Source organism: Halichoerus grypus, chromosome 5 (assembly GCF_964656455.1).
Source record: "Halichoerus grypus chromosome 5, mHalGry1.hap1.1, whole genome shotgun sequence".
In the NCBI taxonomy this organism is placed as follows: domain Eukaryota; kingdom Metazoa; phylum Chordata; class Mammalia; order Carnivora; family Phocidae; genus Halichoerus; species Halichoerus grypus.
The window spans coordinates 147,990,034-148,016,963 of NC_135716.1; the positions used below are offsets into that span (position 1 = coordinate 147,990,034).

Genomic DNA, 26,930 nt, shown 5'->3' on the forward strand with positions numbered 1-26,930 from the left:
CTAATAAGAATAAAGCTGATGATATGGGGCACCTAGGTGGCTCAGTTGGTTAAGTATCTGCCTTTAGCTCAGGTCATGATCCTGGAGTTATGGGATTGAGCCCCACTTTGGGCTCTCTGCTCAGTGGGGAGTCTACTCTCTCTTCCTCTCCCTCCCCCCGCCCCCACTCATGCTCTCTTTCTCATTCACTCTCTCAAATAAAGAAATAAAAATCTAAAAAGAATAAAGCGAATCATAATGCTGTGATGTAATCATTGAAGCATCACTGAAGAAACATCTGGAAAAATGGTGGTCTGTTATTAACTAATCTGTATTATATTGAGAATAATGAGTATTATACTGAAATTCCTATTTTTATACTCTCACACTATTTCAAGAGTTAGTTGTACTTTATTTCCCATGTATTTCTTAGCCTTTTATAATTTAATTTTTAGTAAAACTTAAAAAATATGTCTAATAATCTCCTAGGCCTCATATTATTAGACTATTCTCACATTTTTCAGTTTTGTCTAATCCTTCCTTGTAATACCTTCTTTGCCCCTTCTATGACATATTCCTGATCTTTCCCTCATATCTAACCCTTCTATTTTTATTGTTTTGTTTTTGTCTTTAGCTTTCTCTCCTCTATTTCTTTTTTTTTTTTTTTAAAGATTTTATTTATTTATTTGAGGGAGAGAATGAGACAGAGAGAGAGAGCATGAGATGGGGGAGGATCAGAGGGAGAAGCAGACTCCCTGCTGAGCAGGGAGCCTGATGCAGGACTCGATCCCGGGACTCCAGGATCATGACCTGAGCCGAAGGCAGTCGCTTAACCAACTGAGCCACCCAGGCGCCCCTCTCCTCTATTTCTTATATGTATGAATTCCTCAAGACTCTATCTCTATCTCAACTTCTCTTCACCAAAGAAGAAGGCTTATTAGGGGGAGGGAATTAAAATATTTTTAGGGCTGCTTTTATTTGCCTTTAAACATACATTGTTTTACTTAACCTGGCTCTGAATTTTTAAATTACTTTTTGTCTCCATTTGGATATTACCTGAACTGCTTATAGTAAAATTAATTGTTTAATATATTTTTGTCCCTGCTAGAAGGCAAGCTATGTTACGTCCATTAGTATATCTCCATTGCCTAGCCCAGAGCTTGGTATATAGTTGGCAATTAATACATATTTGTTAAGTAAACAAATGATACCCTACTGTCACTTTGAAGTTAACATGTTCAAAATTGAACTCATCTGAAATTTTCCTTTGCTTCTATGCCCACTCATTATTCAGTGTCCAGATCAAATGCCATCTCTTTTCTGAAACTTTCCTTAATCCTCACAAAAATCTCTTTCCCTATTCTATATTCCTTTAGCAAATTATACTTTTATTGTACTGTACATCATTCTGGATTACATTTTACATATTTATGTACAAAATAGGTTGAGGTCAGGGACTTTCTACCCCAAAGCAGATACATTATTTAACATGATCTAAGGTCTTAGAAAAGGAAAGTGGAGGTGTGTCACTGTTCCTTCCGCATAGTATTGCCCTCTACCCCATCTTACTACTTTTCCCTTATCCTTCAGTCTTTTTTTTTTTTTTTAGGTTTATTTATTTATTTGAGAGAGAGAGTGAGGGAGAGAGAATGTGTGCACGTGCACGAGCAGGGGGAGGGGCTGAGGGAGAGAATCTTTAAGCAGACTCCCTGCTGAGCATGGAGTCCTTCATGGGGCTTGACCTCACAACCCTGAGATCATGACCTGAGCCAAAACCGAGAGTCGGATGCTCAACCGACTGAGCCACCCAGGTAACCCCGCTTATCCTTCAGTCTTAATTGAGACATTATTTCATCTAGGAAGCTTTCTGAGCCTTGGTCAGGTGTTGACCATGTGGCTTTTGTTTTTGTATTTGCTTTTTAAAGATTTATTTACTTTAGAGAGAGAGAGTATGGGGAGGGGCAGAGGGAGATGGGGAGAGAGAATCCTCAAGCTGACTCCCTGCTGAGCACAGAGCCCAACCTGGGGCTCGATCCCAGGACCCGAGATCATGGCCTGAGCTGAAATCAAGAGTTGGTTGCTCAACCGACTCAGCCACCTGGGCACCTCTGTTTTTGTTTTTTTTTGTAGTCCTCTAGCATCATTAATTTAACAAATAAGTATCGAGTGCCGTTTAGTGCCTGTGTTGTGCTAGCCAACTGGGATAAAGTAAAGAACAAAATTGTTATTATCTTGTCTGTCACATAGCCTACACCTTACAGAGAAAGGCAGACATAAAACAAATAATCACCAAATAAGTAATTAACAATTACTATAAAGGAAAAGCACAGAGTTCTATGTGAGAGTAAGGCTATGTAGATGGGGGGGGGGTTGATTAAGAATTCTTCGAAAAAGTATATCTAACAAATTTCAGTTATGATGATTAAGATTTAGCCAGACAAGAAATGGGGAAAAGGCATTTCAAACAAACATAGTATCTTCAAAAGACCTAAGAAATAGAAGAACTTGATGCCTTTGAGGAACAAAAAGACAGGCCCATTTTGGCTGAGGAAATAGTATTAGCTCATTATACAGATGAGGAAACTGAGGCTCAAAGAGGTTCAGTGAGTATAGAACATATTAAGGTCATAAAATTAATAAGTGGGAAAGTCTGGTTTCAAATCTTGGACTTTGTAAATCCTTAGTATTCTTTCCATTATACCTTGGCATTCCCGAGTGAAAATTTGAACAAAATCTTTCCAAACTCTGGTATTTTGTTTCTTTTCCAACACCATAGAAAATTCTTTTACTATTTTCTATTTTTTAGCAAAGGAGATATTTGTATGTGGAGCTATTGCTGTCAAAAGAAAAGGGATAATTGATCTGGCAGTAGGCAGAGATACTTCCATTGAATATGTGGCTTTGAAAACCCATTTTAGCATTTGTTTGACTCAAAGGATTTATGAGCCTCCAGAGTTGTCGGGGTTCTGTGGAATCCACTGTCTATATTAATCTGTGGTTTTCTTTGGTTTTTGCCAGTGGAGCATTACAACTCTCAAAATTCATAGCAAGCATCTTACATTCTACTTTATTTCCATTTAACAGAATAACATTGTAAACTTGACCCACTTCTGGCAAATATTTAAGTTAATGTTTCACAAAATAACACAAACTCCTTTTGGGAATTGATTTCTAGGCAACTGATAAAGCATTGAAGTGTTACCTTTTTTTTTTTTTCTTTCTCATTTTGATGTGGACTTGGATGGGCAAGGGGAGGGAAGAAGTTGTTACGATGCAGAGGCAAATTTGGAAAGGCAAAGTTTTTTCCTCCAGAGAATCTTTGTTACCCTGCAATGAACTGCCTACAATCCAGGATGTTGCAGCCTGCTTGCTTAGTAGCCTGCAAAAATGTCCATATCATGTCAGGTCTGTGCTATGTTCTAAGTAACTGGTGACTTGTTAGCTTAGAGACCAACTTCAGGATTGTTTTATATAAGGAAACTTCCCCCGTGATACTCCTGCCTCCTTTTGTAACCTGGTACAATCGTGGTATTGTGTTTATCAAAGAACTCTTGCCTCTACGTTTTTTCTTTCTAAATGTTCTTTTTACTAAGAATAATAATTATAACATGAAAGAATGAATTTATTCCATGAGCTCATTTTTAAATTCTTATTGGAATTTTTCATTTTTGATTTTTATCTCTCTCCTCTCAATCTGAAGAAGGAAATAAGTTAAAACTATTATTTTAAGGTACTGATTTTACTTGTTCTGACGTTCTTAAACATTGGTTTTTGTGAGTGTTTTGCTTGAATGAAGACTGTGGAATTAAGCCTTTTATGACTCAAGATTTGGGGGTATTAAAAGCCAAATGCATGTTTTTTTTTGGTTTGTTTTGCTTTTTTTTTCTAGCTTCCTAAAATACGGTTTTATTATAGTAAATAGAGAAACATTTTAGAGAATATTTTGTGTTATTAAGGAAACATTTAATATTTTGTTTAAATTTTATATTATATTATTTTATTTTATTTTTTTTAAAGATTTATTTATTTATTTGACAGATAGATAGAGAGCACAAGTAGGCAGAGTGGCAGGCAGAGGGAGAGGGAGAAGCAGGCTCTCCGCTGAGCAGGGAGCCGGATGCGGGGCTCGATCCCAGGACCCCAGGATCATGACCTGAGCCGAAGGCAGCCGCTTAACCGACTGAGCCACCCAGGTGCCCCTAAATTTTATATTATTTTAAAAGCTTTTATTTATTTGACAGAGAGAGCAAGAGAGCCCAAGCCTGGGGAGCAGTTGGAGAGGCAGAAGCAGGCTTACTGCCGAGCAGGGTGGGGCTTGATCCCAGGACCCTGGGATCATGACCTGAGCCGAAGGCAGACACTTAACCATCTGAGCCACCCAGGCACCCCCTAAATTTTATTTTTCAACGTATACTTATTTCCCTGTACAGTGTTCTCCACCCCACACATCCCTGAGCATTTTTGTTTTGTTCTTTTTTTTTTTTAATGGCCTTCTCTGTTTTTTGTTTGCAGGCAGCTATCAATGGTGTAATACCCCAGGAAAATGGCATTCTACAAAGGTATGTTATAAAGTGCCTAATGGTAGGATGAGAATTTAGCCAAGCAAAAAAGAGACAATTGTTAATTTTTTTGTTCAACTTTTTGATAGAGCATTTGATCTTTGGTGTAGAAGCTCTATTAGTTACTGTTCTTTCAGATAATTTTATTATATCAGTTTCCTAAAGTTTCCAACTTTTAACTGTATAAGGTTATTTCAAAATGAGTGATACTATTTTTAATGGTGGTTTTATTTTATTTTTAAAAAAGCTTTTCAAGGGCATCTTCTAATTCATAAAATGGAAGGAACTGAGTCTCTGTAGCTCTAGAGCATGATTATTGTCTGCCTATCCAGGCTTTATCTTCAGCCTTACTACATTCTGTTTTTTTCTTCACTTTTGGTTTCTAAATTAAGTATATGATAATTTGCAACAATTTGAATAAGTCCTTAATTGATGAAACTTCCCAAAGCACTGAACTGTTTCACCTGAAGAATGCATTGTTAACATGTGGAATGGTCTTCGTGGTTTTGTGTCATTGCCGGAGGGTAAAATTGGAAGATGATGCCAAGAGAACTATAAGTTACAAAATAATTCCTTAAATTAGAAATAACTTTTCATAAGTTTTCTTTCCTTAAAATTGGAGACTGGTTTGGATTAAAAGAGGACACTATAGAGTCATAGGAGGTAAAACCATTCCCCCTTCCAAGTGTAGTTTAATTACTTGATTTTTTCCCCCCTCTCTTCTCAATTCAAACTTTGGCTTGAATTTTGGTGGCTAGGATTTCTAAGTCACTGAAGCATGATCTGCTAAGTGCAGATGAGGCAAACAGAAACAGCAGACTAGGACTGAGGTTGTTTTGGAGAGGAAGAAAAGTGCTGTTGCAAAACCATCAAAAAATTCACCACGAACTGCAAAATGTGCTATACTTTATAGGAAACTGTGTATATTTAGAAAGGAAGCAAATTCTATTTGGTACTTGTACTACGCTTAGTAATTAATAGACCTGTTCCCCACCATTTTTTAAAAACTGTCAGAAAAAATTTCATCCAGAGTAAATGTGGCTGATTTCCAGAGTCTGTACCAATTTTTTTTTTTTGTTGTTGTTGTTCAAAAGCATTAGTTTTATTGAAACCCTTGTCTAGAAAGCAAACCAGGTGATTACAGGAACTTCCTTTATGATCATTTTTTTTCTTGGTTTAGAAAGTTTTAGACTTCTAAATATGGCTCCAGTTTTATTCTTGAGTAAATGTTATTCCACTTTCTGTTCCAAAATTTTTGCTTGTTAAACCCTTGTGGATTCAGCTTCTGGGTTCTGAGTACATATTGGATACATCTTAAAATTAACAGTATTTTGCTGTGGGTGAACTCTAGAAATTTCCTCATCCCTGGAAACATCCCATCTCTCCTGTCACTAATGGTACTTTTTGCTTAATATTTTATAAGTAGAGATTCAGCACTAAATTGATTTCTAAAACTATAAAATTTGGAGTTTAACATTCATCAGAGTAGGTTTTTGTTTTGTTTGCTTGTTTAATTAAAGGAATGAATCATATGTGCATAGAAGAAAATCGGTTGTATCTAGCAATAGTCTTCAATTCTCTCCCTTCCTAACTTTGTTATTTAGGTTTGAAATCACTGTGGACTTGACGTAACTGAAAATTCCTCTTGTGTATCTCCTAACCAGAGGAAAATGAAAGAGAGCTCTTTGTTGCTTTCTCATTGGCTTAACACTGAAAGTGGAAGACTTAATAGTAGGAATGGTATATGTAGGTAGTTAAAAGGATTTTTGTTTTGTATGTTTGACTTTTGTAGTGTAGTCTGTGAATGCAGCTGACTCTTAATTTGTCGGTTCATACTTCAACAGAGGAAAGAGCTACTAAAAAGATTTTTTAATATGAATTATTTTTGGATGGAGAAGAGCCCAATCCCTGTGCTTTATAGCTTTTCTTGAAATCAGATTTTTGTGTGAATTCAAAAGTGGGAATATGGTTTTTAATGTTCCCATAAAGTTCAAAGCAAAGAAACTAACATTTTTTAAATGCTTAAGGCACTGTGCTAGGTAATTGATATATTTTTCATCATTTAATACTTACTGTAACCCTTAAGAGGTTCATATTTCATAGTGAGGAAACTTAAGGTTAGAGAGTTTACATAGTTTTGTCCAAGCTCACAAGTGTAGTACATGGTGAAATCTGTATTGTCTCATTTTAAAAGCCATGCATTTTTTGATACCACTCTGCCCTATTCAGGGTCAGCAAACTAGTCATGTCATACCTTTTTTTAAAAGATTTTTTTCCTTTGGGTAAAAAAGTTGGAATTTAATACATGTGTATAAGATCTTTCTCCCATAGCTTTGTTTTACAGTTACTATTTTAGTTGTAAGCAAGTAAAGGCAGATATTATTATCCCTCATTTTACAGGTAGAGAGAATAAGGCATGAAGTGACTTGGCCCAGATGATACAGCATGATGTTGATGGAGTCAGGATATAAGCAAGTCTTCTGCCTCATCCTCCAAGGCTTATTTCACTAGACATACTGCTAATACAACATTTTATATACTGTGTGACTTATGCTGTCATAAATGTAAGCCATTCAGTCATAGAACATCAAATGTGTGCATGTTTATTTACTACATCTTGGTATAATACTTTATTTAGCATATTGTCCAGAGCCTTTTTAAACATTATTTTTGGAGACAGTTATTGTTAGAAGGAAGTGCTAATGAATTACTTGTGTTAGTAGACAGCACATGCTGTATTTTCTAAAAATTTTATGAATCAGTAGTATAATTTTCCTCATTGACTAAGTGGGTAGTATTTGTCAACTCATATTTATTTTTTTGACCCAGACAGTCTGTATGTTTCTTTGTCCATTGTTTAATTCATTGAGGAAACCTAGAGAAGACTAGGCATTTTTTTCTAGTTATTTGCTGTTAGGTTTTCAGAATATATAAATGCTGAGGTTTTTGATACAGATAATATCCATTTTGGTCAGTTAGTTTCTATTTATTGTCTTTTCTGATGCTCATTTAAGAATCTGATTTTTTTCTAAAGACAAATTTATCTTTAAAACACATACATGTTTTTGTTTGTTTTTGTACCTAGAAATTTTACCTTGGGATGGATTTTTAAAAATTGAAATAAACATGTACAGAGTTTCTGTTTGCTTTGTTCATTGCCTTCCAATGACATGTGTGGTTTGTAGAGCAAAGTTGACTGAGGATAAATACACTCCTTTAGTTGACCTTTAGATCTAAAATAGATTTCTCCATAGAGTTTCCCTTGCCAATCAGTGTCTTTTTTTTTTTTAATTATTGATTAACTAGAAAAGAATAGTGAATAGATCAGATTATAGAATGGTATCTTCATAGATGAAAAGTCTTAAAAATACCTTTTTTTTTTTTTTTTTAGTCAACAATTTTGGATGTCTTTGTACTCTATGGATACCATTGACTATTAGTCAAAATTGATAGGATCATTAACTGGTAGTCTCTCTTTTTCTCTCTCTTTTTTTTTTGGATTGTAAATTCATTATTTTTTATTGATCTTGAAATAAAATAATTATAGCCAATAAGAAAATTCTCAAGTGAAAACTTTCTAAAATATTCTCTTGGGTTGACAACACACCAAATAGCCTGCTATGATTAGAAATGTTAAACTGTCTCCTAGAGTTAGGGTTTGGTAAAGAAAAAAAAAGGCACACTAGAGTGTTTCAAACACAGGGAATTTCATATAGGGAATCAGTTCCAGAGATGTGGAGCAGGTTGAAAGAGCAAAAAGGGAATACTGAGACAATTCAGATATAATGACGTCAGGAAACAGCTGGACTAGCAGGCAGGCCCAGCTGTGGGTGGGGTGGTCCTGCTATGCTTGAGGAAAGGTGCATAGGGCAAGAGAAGATTTACAGCTGCAGCATCCTCTGAGTAGGGTGGGCACAACCCGGACTGTGTGGACTGGGTCCAGGGTATTGCAGGAAGCCTGCTCTAGGACAGGTCTGTCTGGGAGAGCTCCCTGCTAACCACTAAAAGGCACAAAGTCACTCCTAGTATTAGAAGAAAAAAGGAAAGTGATTGGGAGAGATTGAGGTTAACAAGACTTTGAAGCCCAGAGGAAGGGCCCTAGCAACTTGACCCTAGACATAAGAGAAAGAAGTCCTGCTCAGCTGATACTGGTACCTCTGCAGGATGCAGAGGCTTGTTTTGAAGTATTGAAAGAAGCTAGAAGCTAACACCAGTGGCTGATGCTAAAACAAAGTGGGTGTCATTGTTAGAGTAATGTCACTGCTAGGTCACTGGTATTAAGATCAATGTGCAAAACTGTAAGAAGAAAATTTTGTGTGTGTCTGTGCACACACTTGTGTGGTGCTACATTTTTGTTACTGTTACTGGTCATAAGGCCATGATTAATATTTACCAGTTTCTTCTTCCACTCTTTATATTCCCTCTGCCAGCAACTCAGATAGTCAAGTTTCTTTACTTGGTGGGACATCTCAAACATTCATTCTGAAATAGTCAGAATCCTCAGTGGGTCTGCCTTTTTTAAATTGGCTGTAGTTTTCCACTAACTCATAATTGGAAATGCCTCAGAAAATAGTCCATTGTATAGCAGCAACCCAGTTTTTTCTTGGTAATCAGGACCTCCCACCTCACTTCGTACCCGCTTATTTTGCTAGTTGATTCAGTAATATGAAGAGTAGAAAATGGCCAACTGGCGCTCTCAGGTTCTAATTCTATGAAAAGTATTGTGGAAACATTACATACTTGGGAACCATGACCTCTGAACCACCAGAGCCCAAAGTAGCAGGAAGCAAAAATTCTGTTAAGTTATTAGGAGTAATAAAAGGAACCACTACTGACACTTAATTCTCATACCCATGTTTTCTGGCAATATGAGAAATATCACTGTGTTTTGGTCACTGATATAAAGCATACACTACATCCTTTAAGGTGGAGACCCAAGTTTTGAGTATGTTGTCTCCCAGCTGTCTTCAGCAGGACAATTCACTGTTCTGACAACTAGATGCTTCTGGCTGACAGTATATACGAATGATACCAGCACTACACTTCTTTTGCTGTGAAATGAGTTCCTTGATTAGAACCAGTGTTGTGTTTGAAGCCTTAGATCAGTAAGGCGTTCCCTCAGTACATGAATGGTGGTGCTGGCAGAAGTATTGCTGTCAGAGAAGTCAATTTCATATCCAGAAAAGTATCTTTTTAAGGGAGAACATATTGCTTCCTCCTCCATGATAGAAATGATCCATTACCAGATCCCTAAGTAATGATGCCATATTGGGGACTCAGTATTAGTCTCTGTTGTTTGCAGTGTAGACACTTGGTAGTTTCCCTAGCCAGATTCAGACTTGATAAGGGGGAATTGATGTTGTATCTATGTCTAATCTCCACCCCTATTGGCATGGCCACATTATATATTAATGCAATTAATACATAATTAATGTAAGCTGACTTACATCAATAGAACAATGTCATCTTATGCACATTGAGAGTCTTTTTTTCCAGTGGATAGCCTGTAGGCAACATCCCCCTCAGAAACATAATTCACATTTTGTGTCCATTCTGAAGTTCCGTTTTCATATCTTTTCCCCAGATTCCCTTGTCACCCAATTTTTCTTTTATTTTTTCCAAGACCTGATCAGCTGGCCAACCTATTGTCTGTTGTCCATGGTTCAAATAGATTTGTACCTCAAGCAGTCTCTTTCTAAATGAAAAAGTCAACCTGTGGTACAATCCCAAGTTCTCCCCATTAGGAGGCTTTTCTTTCACTACTGTCTTCCTGGGTTATCTTTGGGGGCTATAATGCTTTAGCAGTTTGTTTTTGGTTGGTATGAGCATGTATATTATATAAACATCTTTTCCTTTCCCCGTCCAAATCTTTTCTTCATCATTTAACTTAGTTATCTCTTATTATCAATGGGAAGTGCAAGATATAGCAACTGGCCTTTTACCCTGATTGCTTCTGATCACTGGACCCCAGAAACCTCACCAAGGTGGCAGGTCCCTGCATTTTTGTGGCACGTATCTTCTACTCTCTATCATACATGTGTCTTATCAAAGCACCCAAGTACTTGCTACTCTTCTCTTCAGGATCAATTCACATTGTTATCAATGTAATGTTGTTTTGTGGAATGTCTAGGTCATCAAGATCTCTCCAGACTAGATTGTTATGCTCGAGAGCAGGAGAGTTGATGTAATCCTCTGAAAAAGACAGTGAAGGTATATTGTTTACCTTGCTGGGTAAAAATAAAATGCTTGTCTTGGTGATTGCAAATTAATATAGAGAAAAAAAGTATATACAAGATCAGTTGCTTCCTGTTATTAACCCTTCCTACATAGTAACCCTAACTCCACGGATCAGGAAGTCAATATAGAATGTCTGCCGGTTACTGAGTATGTCTCTTTCGGTTATGCGTTCAGAACCTGGAGAAGAAATTGCAGGGTAGGTTGACAGATTGTTTGAACATGGTATGTGTGGATTTGGGCCCAAACTTCATTTACCACCATAATCTTCCACTTTTATATCCCCAGGAATTAATATCAGTTTAGAGTTAGCATCTAGTAATCCCCTAAAAATTTAGATATTTTCCTTTTATCAGTACACAAACACCCTAGTAAATGGCTGCAGGCCTCTTAGGAAAAGTCTGAGGAAAATTTCCAATGCATATGTGTGGCTCTGTTGCATTGTCTTTGTGGGGATCAGGGACTTTATGTCTCTGAAACAACTTGTGTTTGGAAACTGAGAGTGACTATGACTGCCCATTGTGTTACAGACATTAGGTTTTAGGCTATCAGGTCTAGGGTTTCTAATGTTTTTAGATCAAGTAATATTTTAGTCAATTGACTTTTAATTTGGTTCCTTAGAAATAATCATGTTCTGGGGTGCCTGGGTGGCTCAGTTGGTTAAGCGTCCAACTCTTAATTTCAGCTCAGATTGTGATCTCAGAATCTATGAGATTGAGCCCTTTGTGGGGCTGGGTGTGGAGCCTGCTTAGGATTCTCTTTCTCCCTTTCCCTCTGTCCCTCTCCCCCACCGTGCTTGCTCTCCCTCTCAAAGAAGAAAAATAATTATGTTCAGTTAAACACTTCTAAAGATCTCTGCAGGTTGAAATCTTCTGATTGCCACTTCTTGTCTATGCTGTCCATTAACATAATTGCTCCCACCTTTTTCTTACTAAATTCTGCCATTTGACCTGAGCACTTTGGGATCTCATGCCCATTAAGGAAACTTATTCAGTGGTGTCATCTTCTCATGTCATTCCCGACCCATGGAAGACAGCCACTACAATTTTTCAAGAATGCAGATCTCCCCTCTCCCCTTGCTAATGTATTTCTTAATGCTTTAGTGCAATGTCCTCTGGGACCTCATGGATGATGTAGTAGGAGGATGTATGTATGTTCAGATTGTGCATGGTAAATCCACTTGAGCATTCTTATTTTTCTAAGCATCTGGATTTCTTCTACATTTTGCCAGGAAAGTTTGGGCATTTCATCCTTATTAAATGTAGACTCCTTTGGGACTTAAGTTTCATTCAGTCAACAAGCAAACTATTAGAGGACTTAGAGCTGCTTAAGCAAACATGTTATATTTGGCCCTATCCAAACTCTTTTGGTCAAATTCACTTCAAATTCATTTCCTTACCTATTCCCTAGGTTTTTGCTTTATCAAAATCTTATAATTATTTTGGATATAAGCCCTCTCTCAGTTAAGACATTGTACTTATTCTCTTGGAGCATGCCTAGATCTGATTTTAGAGGCAGTAAGGAATGGTGGGGGTAGGTTTCGACAACAGGCATCTCTTTTCAAGGCAATGGTCCAAGTAAGAGCATTACCAGTTTTTTTTTTTTTTTTTTTTTTAAGATTTTATTTATTTACCTGAGAGAGAGAGGGAGAGCACAAGCAGGGGGAGTGGGAGAGGGAGAAGCAGGCTCCCTGCTGAGCAAGGAGCCCGATGTGGGACTCGATCCCAGGACCCTGGGATCATGACCTGAGCCGAAGGCAGACGCTTAACGACTGAGCCACCCAGGCGCCCGAGCATTACCAGTTTTCAAGCAAGAGGAGGCTAACTTCAGTCATGGGAAGAGGAGTTGTTTCTGTTTACAAAAGAGGTTCAGAGGGACTCTGTGGGTTCAAGATTGTAACCTTCATCTGAACCCACTTGGGTATCCCTATTCCACATTTTAGGGTCCCACTCCTTCTAAAACAGTGCTGTAATTTTCACAACGGAGGCTTAGAAAGTATATGTACTCAGCTTTCACTGTAGTTATGTAAGCTGCAAAATTAAATTTTGTGTTTGATTCTCAGTAGGATCATACCTGGAGGACGGGAAATAAGAAAGTGCTACTTCAAAAGCTCTAGCTTTCTTATCATGGCTTGAACTGAAAGTTAATAACCCAAAGTATGTCATTTTCTTCTGTTAAGCTTTCCAGAAGCAGCCAGCTCAAGGTCTTTATTGTTATTATTACTACCGTAATGGCCAAGTCAAATAGTCATTTGTCCCCCTAGGCACTTGTTTTAATAGGTATGTGATCATAATGAACTATAAGTGGTAATTCAATTAATCATTATGCCAGTGCATGATCACTAGTATCTCATTTTCCATTGGCAAGGAGCTCATCAGTGTATTGAAGGTCAAGGACGTAATCAAACCAATTCCTGAATCCTGTTTCTGGGACACCTCCATTACCAAAAAAAAATTTTGGGTATTTCAAGTTTAGTGTAGGATTGGTTACACAGGTGTGGAAGACTAAAAGAGCAAAAAAGTAAAACTGAAGTAACCTATGTATAATAGCTGCTTCAGGAAGTTACCACTCTTAGGTCTAGGTCAAAGGGATTAACAGAACTTTGAAGCTCCGAGGAGTCCCTTGGACCTGAGTGAGGATCAGGCCGCTGTGGAATGCACACTGTCTAGCTGCTATTGGTGTCTGAGGGGATGTCAAGAAGCTGGTTATATGAATACTGAAAAAAGCCAGGAGGAGACTGAAAGCTACAGGATGATACTGATAGACGTATATGCAAATAGGAAGAAGGAAGGCTTTCCTCCTCTCTTCGTAACACAATCTCTATCTAATAGTATCCCCTATTTGCAGAATCTATTGGGGAAACATGTTTGCCAAAGGACAAATAGAATTTTGCAGAATGCTAGCCCCAGCATCACACAATAGACTACAGAAGGATGAATTTGTAGTTAAGAAAACAGTAAGTCAGGGACCAGCCTATTAACTTTAGCTGTTTTTCCGAGGTTCTGAGAAGTTGTGACAAAATTGAGAGATATGAAATATTGCACACATTCTCTTCATAGATATTCAGTTTGGATTCTAATAGTGATAGTCTTTCCTGCTTTGGACATTTTCTTTTCCATGTCTTACTTCTAAGATTACTTTTCTTGAATCTTAACAACTGGGAGAAAGTGTAGGTTTTTGTCTTTGGATCAGTGATTACTAGAGTATCTGAACTCTCATCATTTTCACACTTTCTTGGCTATGAGGTACAATGAGAAATACCTGGAATCCAAAACACACATATGCAAATATGTATCAGAATCAAAAGTTTTGGGAAACAATACTTGGTCCTAATTATTAAGTGCCATGTACTGATCATTTGTATCCTATCCTATCCTATCCTATCCTATCCTATTCTTTAAAAGACGATCACAACTCACAAAAATCAATTTTGTAATCTAAATTTGGTAAACACTAATCAGAGCAATAGTGTGAAGTAAATGTAAATATTTTTTCCTGGCTTGTTGGTATCAGTAGTGCTTATTTGTGTGTTTTTGGTCGTTCTTGTTTTTGTTGTTCTTGTTCAGGTTCCCAATCTGTTGTTTTCCCTTAAATTTAGGGTGAGAAAAAAGATGTTTTAGAAATGAGCTTGTAGTTTGGTGGTGGTGGAACATATATACAAAATGATGTTTCAGTGGAAGCATTCCTTATGTTCTCTTCTTCCTTACTCCTCCCAGTGAGGGGAAAAAAAGTGACTATATATGTAAATTAAACCAAATTCTTTAATAATTATTCCTTTACTCGTTAGTTTGTTAAATATTTAAGTACTTTCTCTGTAAAATCTTGAGCTCCAGGCAGAGGATACAGCCATTAAAAACACAAATGTGAACTTTGCCCTTGTGGAACTTATATTCTCTGGGGGGTCCTAAATGTCAAATGATTAATACCAATTATAATTGGTAGTGGTGAGGAATTAGAACCAGTCTGAGGTAGTAAAACATGCTCTGAGTTGAAAAAGATTCAATCTGAGATATGAAGGGTAAATATAATTAGCTAGAAGAAAGATGGAATATTGGGATGAGATGGGAAAGAAAGAATATTCTTTGAAGGAATAGTCTGTGTTCCCCTATGAAATGGGAAGGATCAAGGTGAGACGGAAGAAATGAAAGGCTGTTAATGGCTGTTAAAAGAGAGATTGGAGATAGCCTAGCACAAGCTAAGGATGGGGAGGTAGATAGGATTTGGATCATATAGGGGCTTATACGCCTCTTTAGCTCTGTATGAAGAGCAGAGGGGAATATTGAAGAAAATGACATGAAGACATTTCTATAATTTCATTTTTGTGGTGGTAAGGAGTGACATGCAGGGGAGCAAAGGAACATTCAGAGAGATTAGTTAGGAGGCTGTTCCATCAGTCCATGTAAGAGGTGCTCGCGGCTTGCGCTAGGGTGTCAGCTTCAAAGGGGAAAGGTGGATGACTTAACTAAAAGATATTTAGGAGGTAAAATTGAAAGGACTGACTAGATATGGGAGTTGCGAGAGAAGAAGGTATCAAGGATAATGCCCGAAGTTTCTGGCTTGGGTAGCTAATATGAGGAACAACGGAGGGAGGATCAGGCTTCGGGAAACATTAATGAGTTAAACTTTGGATATACTGAGTTTGACGTTTGAGATCTTACTAGGTACCAGGCAGTGTGCTAAGCTTTTCATGTAAATACCTGATTTAATCCCTACAAATATAATTAATTTTCCCATTTTAGAAATGAGATAACTATTAAGTGAGCAGAACAAAGATTTTATTTTTATTTTTTAAGACTTAAACATGTTTAAATGTTATTACGAAGAATCCAGAAGAGAAGGAGATGTTGAAGATACTGGAAAGGAAAAGCATACCATAATGTAAAGCTAATTAGAAGATGGTTTTAGAATGATGTTGCCTCTGTTTTATAGAAAGAGAAAAAAGAGTACATATGCGGCTTAGTTTGTGGATTTGATGTCAAAAAAGTAAGGGAATTTCATCTTGATGGCATCTGTTTTCTATGCAAAGCAGGAAAAAAATTATCTTTTAAGACTGAGGAGTATGATAGAATGGAGGTTTGAGGATGGTAAATTTCTGAGTTTTTTGGAAAGTAGAGTTAATCAAATAATGTTTCAGTAAGCAAATGAACGTGAATGAAGAAGACACTGTTCTTAATTCAAAATTAATGTTTTACTAACATCATAACAACATAAGGCAAAACTCTGATTAAATGCTAAATTATATGTATGATACTGCTAATAGACATAGAAAGGCAGGGATGGGAGGGAGAGTAATTTGGCTTTCAGTCACTAGGAAAGATTTTATGGAGGAAGTAAAACTTTAGTTAGGCCTTGATGCACAGGTAGGTAAATTTGATTGGAAGACCAACACAAGCCAAATATGGAATGGGTCCTTAGTGGTAATCTGTAATGATTTGGTTGATGATAATCTTTCTTTCTATGTCAATATTTCAGTGACTATGGAGGTGAGACTATACCAGGACCTGCATTTGATCCAAGTCACCCAGCTTCAGTTCCTGCTCCCTCTTCCTCTTCAGCATTTCGACCTGTAATGCCATCTAGGCAAATTGTAGAACGGCAACCTCGGATGCTGGACTTCAGGGTTGAGTACAGAGACAGAAATGTTGATGTGGTACTTGAAGACAGCTGTACTGTTGGTAAGGTTTTTCCTAGCATAAAGCCTTCATAAATAAACAATTTATTAGGTAAACCTTTAGTTTATATTCTTTTCTTTTGAGTTGACTGCCAATAAGAAGGGAAAAAAGGCAAATTGAAACTGATATTTTCCATACAGATAATTATGCTGCATTTTAAAATACTGTGTTGATACTGAGGCAAGTTTGAAAATAATTCTTTTGTTCCACTTATATGGAATGGTATAAGATGCTCTTTTAGGGCAGATGCAAATCAAACTTTTAAGTATATTGTGTATTGTACTTTATCGCTGAAATTCATTCTATTTTCATGCTATGGTTAATGAGAGATCAGAGAAAAGTTGAATAAGTGCTTCAATACTATCCTTTCAAAGGAAACTTAAGTGTATGACTGCCATTATTGGACAGATTTTACCCGATTCCTTTCTTTTCTTTGCTTTTTCTTTTTTTAAGATTTTACTTATTTATATGATAGAGAGATAGAACACAAGAGAGAGGGAACACAAGCAGGGGGAGTGGGAGAGGGAGAAGCAGGCTTCCCACTGAGCAGGGAGCCCCATGTGGGGCTCGATCCCAGAATCCTGGGATCATGACCTGAGCCGAAGGCAGACGCTTAGTGACTGAGCCACCCAGGCGCCCCTTTTCTTTCCTTTCCCTTTCCCTTTTCCTTCCCTTCCCTTCCCTTCCCTTCCCTTCCCTTCCCTCCCCTCCCCTCCCCTCCCCTCCCCTCCCCTCCCCTCCCCTCCCCTTCCCCTCCCCCTCCCCTCCCCCTTTCCCCTTCCTCCTTTCCCCTTCCCCCTTTCCTTTCCAGATTTTATTATTTATTTGACAGAGAGAAAGAGCACAAGCAGGCAGGCAGAGCAGCAGGCAGAGGGAGGGGGAGAAGCAGGCTGCTGAGCAAGGAGCCTGATGTGGGGCTGGATCCCAGGACCTGGGGATCATGACCTGAGCCGAAAGCAGACGCTTAACCGACTGAGCCACCCAGGTGCCCCTTTTTTCTATAGAGAAACTATGTTGAATTCATATTTGATTCAGATTACTTGACCCATTAATGGAATTTTGCCTTAAATCTAAATTCCAGATATTTCTGAAATTTTGCCTTTGTTTTTTTAAGGAAGATTCTTGCCTAATTTTATTTAATTTTTTAATTGAGGGCACTTGGGTGGCTTAGTAGGTTAAGCATTCAACTCTTGATCTCAGCCCAGGTCTTGATCTCAGGACTGTGAGTACAAGCCCTGTGCTGGGCTCCAAGTTGGGTGTGGAGCCTATTTAAAAAAAAAAAAAAGAAGAGGTATACTGCAGAGAAAAGCAAAATTGTTAAAAGATTGATCATTCTCAAACACTAATCAGATTGTTATTCCCTTACTTAAAGCCATTTAGAAACTTTCCATTGGTTTAGGATAAAATTAAAATCTTTCACCATGGCCTGTAAGTCCCTGCTTGATCAGGCTCCTGCTACATCTCTGGTTTTCATCTGTTACCACTTTCTTCCTTGCTCACCATGCCTAAATTGTTTTGGACTTGTTTCAGTTCCTTGAATAGGTTATTAGCCCACTCAAGGCCTTTGTACATGTACCTTCTTCTGCCCAGATTTCTTTACTTCATTCATTTTTTCCCATGCTCATTCCCATGCCCCCTGTATATTCCTTCCCCCGCCCCAAATTGTGGTAAAAAAGCACATAATGTATCTATCCTTTTAACACATTTTTAAATGTACAATTTTTAAATGTACAGTTGTTAACTATATGCACATTGTTGTACAGCAGATCTTTAGAACTTGTTCATCTTACGTAATTGAAACTTTGAAATTTGAAAATTTGAAACATCAAATAGCGACTCCCTATTTTCCCCTTCCACCAACCCCTGACATCCATCATTCTACTTTCTGCTTAGATGAGTTTGACTACTTTAAATATATCATATAAGTGGAATCATACAGTATTTGTCCTTCTGTGTCTGGCTTATTTCACTTAGTATGATATCCTCAAGTTTCATCCATGTTGTAGCATATTACAGGATTTTCTTTCTTTTTTTTAATGTTGAATAATAATCCATTATATGTATATACTACATTTTCTTTATCCATTCACCCATCTGTGGACATTTAGGTTGTTTTCACCTCTTGGATATTGTGAACGCTACAGTGAACATGGGATTGCAAGTATCTCAAGATTCTGCTTTCAGTTTTTTTTGGATAAATACCCAAAAGTGGAATTGTTGGATCATACGTGGTTCAGAACATTTTTAATTTTTTGAGGCATGTCCATACTGTTTTCCATAATGGGTGCACCATTTTAACATTCCCACCAATATAAAATGCATAAGGGTTCCAATTTCTCCACATCTTTGCCATCACTTGCTATTTTCTGTTTTGTTTTTGATTTATAATGGTCTTCTTAACAGGTATGAGGTGATATCTCATCGTGGTTTTGGTTTGGATTTCCATGATGATTAGTGATGTTGAGCATCTTCTCATATACTTATTGGTTATTTGTATGTCTTCTTTAGAGAAATGCTTATTCAGGGCCTTTGCCCATCTTTAAATCAGGTTATTTACTTTTTTGCTTTTGAATTGTAGGATTTCTTTATATATTTTGAATATCAACTCCTTGTCAAATATATGCTTTGCAAATATTTTCTCCTTTACAGTCTCGTTGATTGTTTCCTTTGCTGCACAAAAGCTTTTTAGTTTAATCTAGTCCCACTTGTCTATTTTACTTTTGTTGTCTTTGCTTCTAGTGTCATATCCATGAAATCATTGCCAAGACCCATGTATGAAGCTTTTGCTTTATATTTTCTTCTATGAGTTTTAGGGCTTCAGATCTTATGTTTAAGTCTTTAAACAATTTTGAGTTAATTTTTGTATATGGAACAAGATAAAGGTCCAATTACACTCTTTTGCATGTAGATATCCAGTTTTCCCCACACCATTTGTTAAAAAGACTATCCTTTCTCCATTGTGTAGAATTGGCAGTCTGGTCAAATCATTTGACCCATATGCATGGATTAATTTCTGGGCTCACTATTCTGTTCCATTGGTCTATATGTTTTTCTTTATGCCAGTACCTACTGTCTTGATTACTTCGTAAAATGTTTTGAATTCAGGAGGTATGAGGCCCCCAGCTTCATTTCTCTTTCTCGAGACTGTTTTGGCTATATAGGGTCCTTTGTGGTTCCTTATGAATTTTAACATTGTTTTCTGCAAAAATGTCTGCAAAGATGCCACTGGGATTTTGATAGGGATCACATTGAATCTGTAGGTTGCTTTGGATGGTATGGATATTTTAACAATATTAAGTCTTTCAATTCATTGAACATGTGATGCCTTTTCATTTGTTTCTTCTGTACTTTCTTTCAACATTGTTTTATTGTTTTCATTGTACAAATCTTTTGCTTCCTTGGTTAAGTTTATTCCTGTGTGTTTTATTCTTTTTGATGGTATTGTAAATGAGATTGTTTTATTAGTTTCCTTTTTAGATTATTTGATGTTAGTGTTAGAGAAATATAACTACTTTTTGTATGTTAATTTTATATCTTGTAACTTTGCTAAATTTGTTTATTAGTTCTAGCAGGGTTTTTTTTTTAATAGAATCTTTAGGGTTTTCTATGTATAGTATCATCTAGAAACATAGATAATTTTATTTCTTGCTTTCTGATTTGGATGCCTTTTATTTCTTTTTATTGCCTAATTGCTCTGGCTAGGACTTCAGATACTCTGATGAATAGAAGTGGCAACAATGGGCATTCTTGCATTGTTCATGATCTTTAGAGGAAAAGATTTTAGTTTTCACCACTGAGTATAATATTAGCTGTAGACATTTCATATATAGCCTTTATTAGGTTGCAGTAATTTTCTTCTGTTTCTAGCTTGCATATTTTTTATATTAGCTGTAGACATTTTCATATATAACCTTTATTATGTTGCAGTAATTTTCTTCTGTTTCTAGCTTGCATATTTTTTATCATGAAATGGTGTTGAATTTTGTCAGATACTTTTTCTGCATCTATTGAGATGATCATGTAACATTTTTCCCTTCATTTTGTTAATATGGTGTATCACGTTGATTGATTTCCATATGTTGAACCATCTTTTCATCACATGCATGAATGTCATTTGGTTATGGTGTATGATCCTTCTAATGTGCTGTTGAATTTGGTTTTCTAGTATTTTGTTGAGGATTTTTGCATCTGTATTCATCCGGTTGTTGGCTTATAGTTTTTATTCTTGTCTTGTAGTGTCTTTGCCTGGCTTTGGCATCAGGGTAATGTTGACTTCATAAAATGAATTTGGAAGTGTTCCCTCCTCTCTGATTTTGGGGATGAGTTTGAGAAAGAGTGACATTAATTTTTCTTTAGATGTTTGGTAGAATTCTCCATTGAAACCATCTGGTGCTGATTTTTTCTTTGTTGGGAAGTTTTTGATTACTGATTCAGTCTCTTTACTAAAGTTACAGATTTGTTTAGATTTTCTGTTTCTTTGGATTCGGTCTTTGTAGGTTATATGTTTCTATGAATTTACCCATTTCTACTAGGTTATCCCATTTGTTGGCATATAATTGTATATAGTAGTGTCTATATTCATATTTATTTCTGTGACATCAGTTGTAATGTCTCCTTTTTCCTTTCTGTTTTTACTGAGTCTTCTTTTTTTTCTTAGTTTAGGCTAAAAGTTTATCAGTTTTCTTGATCTTTTCTAATATCAACTCTCGGTGTTGCTGATTTTTTAAAATTATTTTTCTATTCTCTTTTAATTTCTGCTCTAATCTTTATTATTTCCTCCCTTCTTCTAACTTTGGGCTTAGATTGTTCCTTTTTTTAAAGTTAGTTGAGGTGTAAAGTTAAGTTGCTTGTTAGATCTTTCTTCTTCTTCTTTTTTTAAATGTAGGCATTTACTGCTGTAAACTTTCCTGCTTTTCCTACATCCCTGAAGTTTTGGTATGTTGTATTTTTGTTTGCATTTGTCTCTAGATGTTTTTTAATTTCTCTTTTGATTTTTTTTCTTTGATTTTTTGGTTGTTTAGGCATAAGTTGTTAAATTTCCACAGATTTGTGAATTTTCCAGGATACATGACATGTTGGTCACAAACAAATCTTTTTCTTTTTTTTTTTAAAGATTTATTTTTATTTTCTTTTAAAGATTTTTATTTATTTATTTGAGAGAGAGGGAGAGAGCATGAGCAGGAGGAGGGGCAGAGGGAGAAGCAGACTCCCTGCTGAGCAGGGAGCCTGATGTGGGGGTCCATCCCAGGACTCGAGGATCATGACCCAAGCCGAAGGCAGCTGATTAACCAACTGAGCCACCTGAGCGCCCCTAAAGATTTATTTATTTATTTGAGAGAGAGAGCTTGGGGGGAGTGGGAGAGGGAGAGAATCTCAAGCAGACTCCCTGCTTGAGTGTGGAGCCTCACACCGGGCTTGATCTCATGACCCTGAGATCATGCCCTGAGTCAAAATCAATAGTTTGATGCTTAACCAACTGAGCCACCTACGTACCCCAGGTCACAAACAAGTCTTAATAGATTTAAGAAGATTTAAATCATATCAGGAATGTTTTCCTACCATATTATAATGAAACTAAAAATCTATAGTAGTTTCCTTCTGCTTCTTTCTTCTTAAATTCATTAAGACTGATTTACAACCTGGGGCGCCTGGGTGGCTCAGTCTGTTAAGTGTCTGCCTTCGGCTCGGGTCATGATCCCAGGGTCCTGGGATCAAGCCCCACATCAGGCTCCCTGCTTAGCGGGGAGCCTGCTTCTCCCTCTCCCTCTGCTACTCCCCCTGCTTGTGCTGTCCCTCTCTCACTCCCTCTCTCTGTCAAATAAATAATAAATAAAAAATCTTAAAAAAAAAAAAAAAAAAAAGACTGATTTACAACCTAACATGGCATCTACCCTGGAGAATGTTCCATGTGTGTTTGAGAAATATATGTATTTCGCTGCTTTTCAGTGTAATGTTTTGTATATGTCTGTTAGGTCCATTTGGTCTACAATATTGTTCAAGTCCTGTGTTTGCTTATTGATCTTCTGTGTGGAAGTTTTATCCATTACTGAAATCCCCTACTATCATTGTTTGCTTCATATATTGTGTGCTTTGATGTTGGGTGCATATGTGTATATAATTGTTACATCTTCCTGGTGAATTGACTCTTTTATCGTTATATAATGTCCTTTCTCTCTTGTGAAAGTTTTTGACTTACAGTCTATTTAGTCAATATAAGTATGGCCACCATGCTCTCTTTTGGTTACTATTTGCCTAGAATATTTTTTTCTATCCTTCCACTTTCATTCAGTGTGTCCATGAATCTCAAGTGAATCTCTTGTAGATACCATATAGTTGGATTTTTTTTTTTTTTAAATCCTTTCAGCTAGTCTGTGTCTTTTGTTTAGGGAGTTTTATCCATTTACATTTAAAGTAATTACTGGTAGGAAAGGACTTACTATTGCCATTTTGTTGATTATTTCCTTTGTCTTGTAGCTTTTGTTCCCTCTTTCTCTTGCCATCTTTCTTTGTTGATTTTTTTTTTTGTAGTGTCATGCTTTGATCTTGTTCCATTTTCTTTTGTGTATCTTCTATAGCTGTTTTCTTTGTATCTTCTAATCTTCTTTAGCTGTTATTTTTGTAGTTATCATGGGGCTTACATAAGACATAGTTTTAATAATCTATTTTAACCTAATAACTTCAGTCATCTATAAAACGAGTCTTTATCCCCTCCCTTCGTTATTAATATCACAAATTAAATCCTTTCGTATTATGTACCATTAACAATTTATAGTTATACTTATTTTGTATGCTTTTGTCTTTTAACTTCTATACCAGATTAAGTGATTAATCATTACTGTTACAGTATTCTGTACTTGTCTAGAATGTTTTGTAGTTGTCTATATATTTACCATTAACAGCTTTATACTCCTGTGTTGCTATCTAGTATCCTTTTGTTACAACTGGAGTACTCTCTTTAGCATTTCTTATAAGGCAGTGTTGAACTTTCTCAGCTTTTGTTTATCTGGAGAAAGTCTTTATTTCTCCTTAATATATGAAGAACAGTTTTCCTGGACATAGTATTCTTGTTTGGTTGTTTTTTTCTTTCAGCACTTTTAATATATCACTCTATCCCCTCTGACCTGCAAAGTTTCAGTTAGAAATCTGCTGATACTGGGGGCTCCCTTTACGTGATGAGCCTTTCACTTTTTGCTTTCAAATTCCTTTTTGTCCTTTAATTTGACAATTTGATTTTAATGTTTTCTTTTGGTATGGATTTTTTAGGATTTATTATTTTTTGGATCCTTTATGCTTCATGAATCTGGATGTCTATTTCCTACCCCAGATTTGGGAAGTGTTCACCATTATTTCTTCAGATAAGCCTTCTGCCCCTTGGTCTTATTTTCTGCACCTCCCAAAATGCATATATTGGTCCTTTAATGGTTTCCCATTAGTCCTCTGGCTTTTTTCACTCTTTCTCTTGCTTTTTTCTTTTTTCTCTTCTGACTGGGTAATTTCAAAAGACTTGTCTTCAAGTTCACATATTCTTTCTTCTGGTTGATAAGTCTGTTGTTGAGCCCGTTTAGTGACTTTTCAATTCAGTTATTATATTCTTTAGCTCCAAAATATGCTTGGTTCTTTTTTTATAAGTTTCGATCTCTTTGTTGATATTTAAAATGAATTTATAATTTTAAAATTACCAAAACCCATCTACTGATGTTTGAAAAATAGTTTTACAATTACAAATTACAATAGTAATTAGTCAGAATTGACCTTGCTTATTGTTCATATAGATTTTCAATAATATTGCTAAGGCATCCTTGGTGTGTTAGTAGGGAACCCCTTATATAGGGTTTTACTAGGCTTTTACTTCCTAGTTTAGTGATGAATATATTTATTATAGGGGAAAGAATTCAGTACCATATCACACTTTTACTTAATGTTGTCTCAGATTTTTATCCATTTAAAAAAAAAACAGGAAAGAAGTCTTATACTAAATAAATTCTGCTATTTTGTAGCATGTGGCTGAGTAGTTAACAGTGTCTCATTTCAAAGTGACCTGATTCTTTTTGTTGATGTAATATTTGGTATATGGTGGAAGTAAATGGATCACTTAAACCACCCTTTTCATTGGTTCACTCAGTTGGAGTGAAATCCCTGCTTATTTCAAAGATGGTGATCAGAAATACTGGCTTCTCTGGATGATATATGTTAATGTTATACTTTAAGTCTATCTGAATTTGGAGGATAATCTATGAAACTATTTTAAAGCTTTGTTATAAAAACATGTGATAGAATTTCCAGAAATCACATTTGTTAATCTGTTCAATTTATAATTCATTGTAAAAGCAGACTCGTGCCCAAGTATGGTAGAGTAGAAAGTCAAGTCATCATTCTGTTTGAAAACAAATAAAATTAAAATAGTTACAAACATATAAATAAAATGTGATTCAAAAATTATATACAGATATTGTACAATACACAGCTTCTCCTTCTTATTATTCCAGTTTTTTGTTCTCGATTATAGTTATTCTTTTATTATGAATTGCATGCCAGTCAAAGAATCAGGTCATGCATCTTCTCTGTGTTCACTGTTAAGTTTGTTAATATGCATCACTGTGGAAGTTATGTGCAGAGATAATTGGGACTTGATGGAAAATTTTTTCTTCTTTCACTGCATTTGGTTGATTACATTCTGTTAGTTTTATAGCAATATTATGTGAATCCTTCCTTTATTTTTATGACCTCTGTTACAGTTCAGGAGTTAATCTCTGTCATGAATTATTAACATAATTCCTCTAATTTCTATTCTTTCAGTTTCTTTATTTTTCTAGTCTGTATTTTACATAGTTGTCCTATAATGATGTTTCTAGACTGTAAATCTTCTTATACATCTTTCAGTAGTTCCTTATTTCCTATATTCTATTTGATTTGCCCTTCCTTGTTTTAGTTTTTCTAGAAAACTCACACTCATATTTTAATATTACATACAAATATCTCCTTTATGAAGCCTTTCCTAACCTCCGTGGACATAGTTAAATGGATTCATTCCTTGATTTTAAAACATCTTATTCTTTCTTTGTGTTTCAGGTTTCCTTGGTGAATGTTAACTTCTCAAACTGAGACTAGGTCTTATTCTTCTCTAAATTCTCCAAGCACAGTGGTTAGTACAGAGTAGTATCTGCTGAGAAAATAAATGGTTCAGTAAATGAGCATATGTATGTATTTGTTTGTATATTAAAATATTTACCATAGGGAAATTTAAAAATATACTCAGTAAAGTTTAGGTGACCTGAAATATAATTGTTAAATACTTTATATATATAGACCAGCTTACTGTTATTAAGGAATTGGATAAATACTAATTTTTCTGTGTATGTATAAATATTAAAATGCAGAGAGATGCTAAATAAGATCCAGTTTTCCATGTTATTATCAGGAAGACTCAACAATGTATAAAGCAAGCCTGAAGGCAGCCAACAACTTTATATCACAGTGACACCTAGTGGTAATTTTATTGGTCTGTTAATATTTTTAATGTGTTATTTAATTATTTATTTGTTTATTTCTGCAGTTTTGTTTTATTACAGAATCCATCTGGGTTTTCGTATCTTGAATAAATTTTAAGAATTATTTTAAGACACTTTTTTCTATAAAATACTATCTAGTGTGAAGTAGTATGATCTTGAGGGTAGGAATTATTGTGTATTTTAATGCCTATAATATATAGCACTGGATTTAACCTAACATACAGGTATTTGTTCAGTAAAGTTTGTTGAATCAGTGCTGTCAACAAATCTACTTTTGCTGGGTCTGTTCAGCATAGCCTTAGTTTCATTTCTGGAATGGAAAATAGAAAAATAGGTCTGTCATTAGTTTAACCATTTACCTCATTTTCTGTTTTTAATCTACTTCCTTAAAACTGCTTTTATTATATTGTGCAATATATGTTAAGAAAGAAAAAAAGAAGAAGAAGAATGTAGCAGGAGGGGAAGAATGAAGGGGGGGAAATTGGAGGGGGAGAAGAACCATGAGAGACGATGGACTCTGAAAAACAAACTGAGGGTTCTAGAGGGGAGGGGGTTGGGAGGATGGGTTAGCCTGGTGATGGGTATTGAGGAGGGCACGTTCTGCATGGAGCACTGGGTGTTATGCACAAACAATGAATCATGGAACACTATATCTAAAACTAATTGTGTAATGTATGGGGATTAACATAACAATAAAAAAATTAAAAAAAAAAAAGAACTTAAAACAAAAAAAAAAACAAAAAACTGCTTTTATTATATTGGTTAACATTTTAGTTTAAATGAATCAGATTGAGTATGGAAAGAGTTAAAACATTTAGCAAGTGCAGTTTGAGCCTAAAAAGTAGTTTAGGATATTTCAAACTAGTTTTTTTCTTCAATCGATGAACTTAGTTTCCAGTCTTGACTCTGTAACTCAGATTAAGTATGTAATTTTTGGCATATGCCTTTACCCCTCTATGTTCAGCCACCCTTTATGA

General features: G+C 36.0%; 1 protein-coding gene across 6 annotated transcripts in view; it reads left to right on the forward strand.

Moving 5' to 3' along the window:
* FAF1 (Fas associated factor 1) overlaps nucleotides 1–26,930 on the forward strand; it is a 503,750-nt gene that overhangs the window by 146,752 nt on the left and 330,068 nt on the right. For all 6 annotated transcript variants that reach the window (XM_078073166.1, XM_078073168.1, XM_078073169.1 and 3 more), the window contains 2 exons: nucleotides 4,492–4,538; nucleotides 16,245–16,447. In XM_078073166.1, the coding sequence (XP_077929292.1) occupies nucleotides 4,492–4,538; nucleotides 16,245–16,447 (250 nt within the window). The remainder of the gene's footprint in view (nucleotides 1–4,491; nucleotides 4,539–16,244; nucleotides 16,448–26,930) is intronic.